General features: G+C 40.3%; 1 protein-coding gene across 1 annotated transcript in view; it reads right to left on the bottom strand.

Moving 5' to 3' along the window:
- Positions 1–9,944, bottom strand: part of MYO1D (myosin ID) — a 249,529-nt gene that overhangs the window by 31,511 nt on the left and 208,074 nt on the right. Inside the window, exon 20 of the mRNA XM_007452365.1 lies at positions 3,805–3,918. Coding sequence (XP_007452427.1) covers positions 3,805–3,918 — 114 coding nt within the window. The remainder of the gene's footprint in view (positions 1–3,804; positions 3,919–9,944) is intronic.

Raw genomic sequence — 9,944 nt, 5'->3', positions numbered from 1 at the left:
CCTCTTTCCCACTAGGAAAACCTAATGACCCACCTCAATAATCAGCAGGTCCAAACGTGGCTGGGGCCTAAGGACAACAGTCAAAAATTGTAGAGGGAAGAGATCATTTACACCTCAAATGAACTGGAGTTATTCTCCATGCTACGCTAGGAGAAGTCAGGGAAGACCGTGCATAGATTTGCAAGTGCTTGACAAGGAGCTGAAGTACCAGTTTGGATCCTGCAGAACTGGTTGCTATGGTGAGGCCTCATCGGAGACACGGTGTTCAATGTTACTGCAGGATGAAACTCCAATGGTTTGTTGGGTTGGCTGACTCAGACCTAAGCCTAGCGCTGGCCCAGCCCATCTGGCAAGAAAGGTAATTGTTAGTAAGAAGACACACAAGGAGAAGTAGAGACAGAGAATGGCAGAAACTTAGACCATCTTAAGCAACACGTTGCTGAGGGGGCCACGGAATAATATGGTCCCTCAGAGCTGCCTTAAAACCTCAATAGCTTCCTGGGTTTCTATGGGATTCCTTTCCCTTACTACCACGTGTATCCTTTATCAAAAACAAAGCAAAGCATTACTTGAGATAGAATATAGTCATATTGGGGCCCAGTCATTATGCACCCGAACCTAAGTTTCTCTGTCCTGTCCGACCCTCACAAATTTATTGTTTCTTTATACACAAAGACATAAAAGTTACCTGCTTTTGGTCGCTCTCTGTGCGTCATTTTATGATCTCCTGTGCCCACAAAACTAAGTTGGGTTTTCTCCTGTTAATCTGCCTCGTGTCAATTTTATTATTAGCCCAGCCACAGGAACTCGACAGGGACAGAGGGAAATTTCCCCCTCCCGCTAATACCAATCCCTTCCCTGGAGCCAGAAAAGTCCAACTAACACAGGAAAGGCACCCGGGCAGAAGGAGGAATGAAGAGCAGAGAAGGGGAAGAGTAACTGTGGGATCCTCAGCTATATGTTTCCACTGATTACTTTCATTTCTGAAAACTTTCCAACTTGATTCTGAAACACAGTGTTCCCAAAGTTCTTTTCCTTCCTGGAATAATTCATAACCTTATGGAACTGAAGGGAAATTAGAGCTCATTCGGCACATTAGGAGAGGAGAAAATGGAGGTCCAGAAAGAAGAGATCTCCTTTTTATTCCATTTCCTTCAGCCACTCTCTTTTCCCCACCATTTAAGCATGGATGTTCTCAAATCAGCTGCCCCTTCTCCCTCTAGACTCATAATTTCAGCCTCCAATTATACATGCATCTGTCCGCTCTTAAATTTTTATCCTAAGTGCTGAATGCTACCTGCCACTCCTTTACAATATTAGACGCCAGTGATCTATGGGGTATGTACTTACAAGTTTCACCAATACCTAAAACTCAACTTAGTTAAGATTGAAATCTTTCTCCTTCATCCCCTCCCAGCTTCTTCATCCCTGCTATTAGCAGTATCATTTTTAAAGGTTTCTTGTCTTAAACTTCGTTTGTAACTTCAAAACATTTCATACAAAAAGGATAAAGAATAAAATAACAAACACCCATGTCCCTATGATCCAGACAATATCTGGCTGTGTTTGCTTCAGACTGAACAACATTTTTATAGGTAGACATGGCTGGAAGTCCTGTGTCCCATTCAATCTGCTCCCTCCTAAGAGGGTAGTTCCTCCCCAAAGCAGGTCCTGAGACAAAGGCTGATGAGCCTCAGAATTGATTCGGGAGGTGCAGGTACACGGGCAAGGGAGTGGGCAGGTGGCTCAGGAAGAGAAAGCAGCCAGTAGGGCCTGTTACTAAGCAGCTAATTCCTACAGAAAACCTCCAGCAAATGGTGTTAAACGCACCTGAGAATCATTGTGACCGATGAATGGTGGGGATGGAGCATTTATACCCCACACCCACTAGTCATTTGGATGGCTGGGGGTGGGTGGGCGTTTCCAGCCCTCTATGGACTCTGGCAGCCTGGGGGAAGCCTTTCGACAAAGGTGTTGGCTGTCAGAAGTTAGGCTGTTGTGTACAAAAATGGTAGGAAATACAAGGGGAGGTGGGCAGAGTACCGACAGCATCTGTGACAGTGTGTATCCATCCTATTGACATCGTTTAGGCGTGTTAAACATAGTTAATTAAAAAAAAAAAAAATTATTTATTTATTTTTGGCTGTGTTGGGTCTTGCTGCGAGCAGGCTTTCTCTAGTTCCAGCAAGCAGGAGCTACTCTTAGTTGCGGTGAGCGGGCTTCTCATTGCAGTGGCTTCTCTTGTTGCGGAGCACAGGCTCTAGGCGCATGGGCTTCAGTAGTTGTGGGGCATAGGCTTCAGCAGTTGTGGCACATGGGCTCAGCAGTTGTGGCTCACGGGCTCTAGAGCGCAGGCTCAGTAGTTGTGGTGCATGGGCTTAGTTGCTCCGTGGCAAAACATGGTTAATTTTTGTATAATATGATATTATTGATAACACTGATGATGATAATGATGATGAAGGGGAAGAGTGACTCTAAATATACACCAGTCAACGTGAAAAAGGAAGGTAGTTTGGGAAAACAACTTTGGTTCAAAGACCTGGTTAACTACTTATTGAACTCGTATCACGTGCCTGATTGATTTCCCTTTAATAGAAAGAAAGGAAAAGAAATAAGGTACACTTTATTAGACTTTGACAAAATTTGGTTTTCTCCTGTATCTTCCTTCATCTCCTTCGTCGAGACTGCAGGGTTATTAGGCTTAAACTGTGATGGCTATATAAGATTACAAGTCTTTGCTAAGAAGACTACATATGATCAAGAACGTATTAGAACATCATTTCCTTCTTAGCAGCAATCCATTCACCTTCCTACTGAAAGGGAGAAAGGTGTGTATGCATGTGTGTGTGGGGTGGGGGGACTAGGTGACGGAGACAAATCTCAGCCTCACCATCAGGTGACAGGCCTGCAGGGATGTTCTAAATTATTTAGCAAAGCCAGGAATAGTTTGTCTTCATTGAACCTCACAGCCAACAGGACTCCTGATTTAAGGAAATAAAACTATAAAACAATATGTTTCCTACTCCCTTTTGCAGAGGCGAAAAGGATTTAAAACAATCTTTAAATAATACTCCTCATAGATCCCATGATTGGACAAACCCAGACCTCCCTCTTTAAGAACGAGCGGACAGAGGAAAGTCACCTGACACAGAAAGATCCAGCAGTCCAGGAAGATCTTTTTCAAGATCAGAACAAACAGTCACTTGTAAAGCAGACCCCATACGGCAGGATAAAAAAAATTTTTAAAGTCTCAAATTGAAACTCAAGGAGGCACCCACCAAATTTCATATTTCAAACATGGAATGACTACAGAATTTGAAAACCCCATGGAGATAGTGAATAACTAAGCGGGTTTCGATCAGAGGTAAAACATATTGGTGAAAATAACTTCTGGAAACAGCATACATTTTACATTTAAAAGAGAGGCAACGTTTTCATAAAGTAATTCCGTACTATTTCTCTACCTGATTCCATTTCCACGTAAAAACAAGGCTTATGAAAATCAATAAGAAAATACATTTCATGTCATAACATTTAAGTAGTGACTAGGATTAGTAATAAAGGTCACGTAGAATGCAGAGCCCTACACTTTAAAACAAAATGCCTTCGTATTCTATTGGAACCTTTGATCCTCCTTATAGAAAATCGTACTTTTGTATAAAACATGAGATTGGCAGAAAATTTCAGGAATTCACGGACTCCCTAAAGCCCCAGAGGTTCTAGTGATCAGTCTGGTGACCCACTCATGGTCTATGAACACCAGGTTAAGAATCCTTTATTCAGAGAGAAGCAGAGAACACTTACGTTGTATAGAGGAATAGTCTTCATCACTTTGTACTGCTTAGTGGGATCCATTTTATACAGGTGACGGTCAGTAACAAAAATTGCTCGATCTTCCACCTTACTAAAGCGATTCACCTGTAAGAGAACAAAATAATAAACCATAGTATCTCATCAAGAATGAAATCAAATGATCTGTCAGGGAAACATCTAGGAGCAGAGGTGGCTGGCTATGGAGCCAGATTTTGTAATAGATGTGCACCACCTATGACCACTCTCTGGATGCAACAGAGATGGAAAAGGAGTGTTTCCAGATTTGTGGAATTTTACAATGTAAATTTCACAAGTTTACCATCTAACAGGGAAAACAAGAAAAACACAGAAGAATTAAAGAACTAAAACCACGTAACCCAGACACTATAAGGAAAGTGAAAAGGCAACCCACAAAATAGGAGAAAATTTTGTAAATCATATATCTGAAGAGGAACTGTTACCTAGAATATATAAAGAATAGAATATACGTTGTATCTAGAGTATATAACTCAATAATAAAAAGACCCCCCCCCAAATTTTAAATGGGTAAAGAATTTGAAGAGACATTTCTCCAGAGAAGACATACAAATGGCTGTAAAAAACATGAAAAGATGCTTGACATCATTAGCCATCAGGAAAACGTAAATCAGAACCACAGTGAGATACCACCTCACACCCACTAGGATGACAATAATAAAAAACACAGTAACAAATGTTGGCCAGGATGTGGAGAAACTGGAACCCTCACTACTGGTCGGGGTCTAAAATGATGAAGTTGCTTTAGAAAATAGTCTGGCAGCTCCTTAAATGGTTGAACATAGAATTGCCATGTGACTCAGACATTCCACTCCTAAGTATATAAACAGGGGAACTGAAAACATATCCACACAAAATCTTGTGCCTGGATGTTCACAGCAGCCTTAATCATAATAGCTAAAAGGTAGAAACAACCTCAATATCTATCAACTGATGAATGAATAAATAAAATGTGATGTATCCATACAATGGAATATAATTTGGCAATTAAAAGAACAAAGTGCTGATACATGCTGTAACATGGATGAGCCCTGAAAACATGCCAAGTAAAAGAAGAGAGTCACAAAGGACCGTATGTTGTATGATTCCATTTATATGAAATGTCCAGAATAGGCAAATCTATAGAAACAGAGCATAGGTTAGTGGTTTCACAGGGCTGGGGGAGATGGGAGGTTTGGGGGGAAGACAGCTAAGGGGTGTGGGGTTTCTTTTTGGGTTAATGAAAATGTTTAGCAATTGGTTGTAGTGATGGATATATAGCTCTAAACACACTAAAACTGTATACTTTAAAATGGTGAACTGTATGTTAAGTGAATCATATCTCAATAAAGCTGTTAAAAAAAAAAGCCTATTTGAAACAACTCATTCTGTCCCTTTCCTAATGCGCTGGGCAGGTATATTTCAGATTAAATTCCCTAAAACATGTTTATCAATCTACATGTTCTACATTAAATCTACTTATGTTAAGTGAAATAAGTCAGAGAGAGACAAATACTGTATGATATCACTTATATGTGGATCTAAAAAACACAACAGGGGCTTCCCTGGTGGCGCAGTGGTTGAGAGTCCGCCTGCCGATGCAGGGGGAAGGAAGATAGAATTTATGCTCACATCAGATCCAGGTCTCCCACCAAAGCCAGTGGGATATGCAGACAGTATAGGGATACTCGCACAAAAGGACACCCCTTCAAGACCAGGATAAGTAACTGTTTCACCAGAGACAGAGAAAGTTAAGTAAAATGAGAAGACAGAGACATTTGTTTCAAATCAAAGAACAAGAAAAAAAAAAAAAAACACAACAAATTAGTGAAGATAACAAAAAGAAACAGACTCACAGATACAGAGAACAAACTAGTGGTTACCAGTGGGAGACGGGAGGGCTAGTATAAGGGTAGGGGATTAAGAGGTACAAACCATTAGGTATAAAATAAGCTACAAGGATATATTGTACAACATGGGGAATATAGCCAATATTTTGTAATAACTATAAATGGAGTATAACCTTTATAATTGTGAATCACTACGCTGTACAGCTGTAACATACAAAATAAAAAAGATTAAATATTCAAAAACAGATAGTGCCTTCCTATTGCATATAGCATAAATAATTTCCTCATTGTTATTACTCTCCATAAAAAGAATGCACCATATGAGAAGGCAGTAAGTGCCCACACAGGAAGAATTCAGCGTAAGTTAAATAGACATCTGATGTGGGTGCGGTGGAAGGGAAGGGCTTTAAATAGGAAGTCTAAGGATCTCCAAGGTACCCTGCCACTCAGATTCTACGATTCCTTTATCTGACTTTCAAGAGCTTTCCGATCTGCCACTATTCTACTCATTTGACTTTACATATTTCTTCAAGGGCTCTGGCTCCTTTCTGACAGGTTTCCTCATGTCATGCTCTCTCTTAACTGTTTTATCATTTTCTACTCCCTCCTTTTTCTCTTTATCCATGTATATGTCAAGATAATGCTCAATTTCTCATTCTCTTATAAAACCTCTTCAATTCCTCTAGTAAAAAATGATCATTCTTTTTTTCTATTTAAAAAAATTTTTAAATTAAAAAGTTAAAAAAATTATTTATTTTTAAAATTGGAGTATAGTTGATTTACAATGTTGAGTTAGTTTCAGGTGTACAGCAAAGTGATTCAGTTATACATATGTGTATCTATTATTTTTCAGATTCTTTTTATTTATTTATTTATTTTGGCCATGCCGTGCTGCACGAGGGATCTTAGTTCCCTGACCAGGAATCGAATGTGTGCCCCCTGCAATGGAAGCGTGGCATCTTAACCACTGCACTGCTAGGGAAGCCCCTCAGATTCTTTTCCCCTATAGGTTATTACAAAATATTGAGTACAGTTCCTTGTGCTATACAGTAGGTCCTTGTTGGTTATCTACTTTATATATAGTAGTGTGTATATGTTAATCCCAACCTCCTAATTTATCCTTCCCACCCCTTTCCTCTTTGGTAACCGTAAGTTTGTTATCTATGTCTGTGGTTATATTTCCGGTTTGTAAATAAGTTCATTTGTATCTCTTTTTGTTTTTCACATTCTATATATAACTGATATCATGTGGTATTTACCTCTCTGTCTGGCTTATTTCACTTAGTATGATAATCTCTAGGTCCATTCATGTTGCCACAAATGACATGGTTTCACTCTTTTTTCATGGCTTTTTTCTGAACTTCTACAATGCAGTTGTAGAATCAATACATAGGATATATGCAGAATTAAGTATGAAACAAAAAACTGACCCTGAAACCAAAAAGCACAGGTTTTACTTTTAAAGCAGGATATCTGAGAATAGGAGAAACTATTAGTCTAAGTGCTTTTTTTTTTTTTTTTTTCCAGGAGAATTGCGGTGCGCGGGCCTCTCACTGCTGTGGCCTCTCCCGTTGCGGAGCACAGGCTCCGGACGCGCAGGCTCCGCGGCATGTGGGATCTTCCTGGACCGGGGCACGAACCCGCGTCCCCTGCATCGGCAGGCGGACTCTCAACCACTGCGCCACCAGGGAAGCCCCAGTCTACGTGCTTTTGCTAAAGGAAAACACTGGCTACATCATTACTCTTCGTTTGCGGAAAATGATACGGAAGAAAGTTGGCCGATGCGTATAAAACCAAGACAATTCAGTTACATCTATCCTTAGTCTCTTAGAAAGCAGAAGTTCTCACTTAATAATTGGAATGTTTTAATAATTTTAAGGACAGCTGACTTGTAACTTTTAGACCATGGATGCTTGTCATGAAAAATATACTTGCTAAAATAGCTGTGTGGAATGCTGTGTTTTTTAAACTTATAGTTGAAGCTATGTTTAACAAAAGAGGTTGATTTTACTTATTAATCTTGTGATGATAAATCTACTGACTATATCATCACTAATCGAGCTCTAATTAACTGAGCCAATATCAAAGGTTATAGATTGTCTTAAAATTGGATGTCTATCCAAAAGCTGCTTTCCTTATAAAATAGCTACAAATAAGTTATCAAAATAGTCATAAATAAGACTAACAAATTCACTTCAAAACAAAGTAAAAATCTCACATACAACTGTAGGACTTCTTTTTTTTTTTTTTTAAAACGAAGGTTAAGAAACAGCTAAGCTAATTTGTGGTAAAAGAAATCGGAACAGTGGTCGCCATTGGTAGTGGTAGGGCTTGGCTGGGAAGGGAGCTGAGGGCGCTCTCTCCGGTGATGGAAATGTTCTGTATCTTGACGGGGTTGTGATTTACAAAGACGTGTGCACTAGTCAAAGCTCAGTGAGCTGTATACTTGAGATCTGTGCATTTACCTGTACATAAATTATAACGCAATACAAACAAATGCATGAACAGAACAAGAACAATTTAGAATCGCAGATATCCAGGGCAGGTTCTTATTTATTGCCTTACTATTTCATGAACAGTACTCCTGTGTTCCAGCCTGCCTGGAAGCTCCTTGAGGGTAATGATCGTATGGTGTCTACTTTCTTGTACCTCACAGCCCCCTAGTACAGAAGTGGGCAACCTGTAGGACTTAGTACGTCCTTGCTGACCAGTGGGTTTTGAGAGCACTTTTTTTTTTAAAGCTTGCTTTTACTTTCTTTTTAAAATTTATTTATTCATTTATTTATGGCTGCATTAGGTCTTCATTGCTGCGTGCCGGCTTTCTCTAGTTGCGGCGAGCGGGGGCTACTCTTCGTTGTGGTGCGTGGGTTTCTCATTGCGGTGGCTTCTCTTGTTGTGGAGTATGGGCTCTAGGCGCGCAGGCTTCAGCAGTTGTGGCTCACGGGTTCAGTAGTTGTGGCTTGTGGGCTCTAGAGCGCAGGCTCAGTAGTTGTGGCGCACGGGCTTAGCTGCTCTGCGGCATGTGGGATCTTCCCGGACCAGGGCTCGAACCCGTGTCCCCTGCATTGGCGGGCAGATTCTTAACCATTGCGCCACCAGAGAAGTCAACAGGCTTTGAGAACACTTTTAACCCCACAGCTTAATTTCAAGAAGACTTCTTCCCTACATGAGCCAATCAGTGTTGATGACAGGAACTGTCTGGCTGGAAAACAGATGGAAGACGGCTGCAGCACACTGCAGAGGATGCATTACGTAAGAAAAGCATTTCCCCAGTGGCAACTGAAAGCACAGTGGCTCAACAGCTTCAGTCCCCACTGCCCAGTTGGGTCGTGGAAAAACTTCATGTCTTCACTGAAGAAAGAGCAACCACGGACTTCTCACTTTTTTATTTCTGAGGCTGGCGGCCATTTTATTAGTCAGCTGTCTCTGTCGTGAAAAGCTTCCTAACATGGCATGTACTATGTAAGCACACGGATTACTATTTTGTTATTTTTTATTCTCCTTGTTGAAATTATTGAGGTTTACTTGTACATTTTCTTTTCTCTCATAAAGTCTCTTTTCCATGCATTAATTTAATTTTTCCCTTCGGAGTCTAATTCCCTGGAGGGCAAGACTTTTACCACCAGCCATCACTACAAGACTCTGCACACAGAATGCCAACGGACCCGAGGAGCTGTCCTCAGTGGTTCCGAGTCTGTATTTGTAACGCTGCGTTGCTTGGTAGTAGCTACCCTTCTAAGCTCTCTTTTATTTATTTACTTATTTTTATTTAAAAACTTTTTTTGGCTGCCCTGTGCGGCTTGTGGGATTTTAGTTCCCCGACCAGGGACTGAACCCAGGCCCTCAGCAGTGAGAGCACGGAGTCCAAACCACTGGACTGCCAGTTAAGTCCCTAAGATCTCTTTTAGACTCACAATTTCATTGAGAAACGTGTCTTTTTATTACCAGAAATCTAAAGATGGGATTGAGCTTATTTTGTTCTACATTTGGAAATCCAGCACCTGACTCCTATTAATTGAAAAAAAATTATACTGGTAAGCATTTACTCAAGTTAAGTAATTTGGTAATTTTTTTCCCCCAAAATTTACAATGTGCATTTCCAAGCACTTTAAAAACTGCTGATGACATACGAAGGAATGACATGAAGTCCTCTGTTACAGTAGGAGTCTGAGACTGGTAGATGGGAGTTGAGATAGATAAGAAACTAAAAAGTGAAAGTAATTTCACAGAAAGAAAAACATAATATAAACAAATATAAATATAATT

This window comes from Lipotes vexillifer, unplaced genomic scaffold (genome assembly GCF_000442215.2).
Source record: "Lipotes vexillifer unplaced genomic scaffold, Lipotes_vexillifer_v1.1 scaffold216, whole genome shotgun sequence".
Taxonomy (NCBI): Eukaryota; Metazoa; Chordata; class Mammalia; order Artiodactyla; family Lipotidae; genus Lipotes; species Lipotes vexillifer.
The sequence above is the reverse complement of the archived record's forward strand: the minus strand, read 5'-3'. Positions and strand labels throughout refer to the sequence as shown.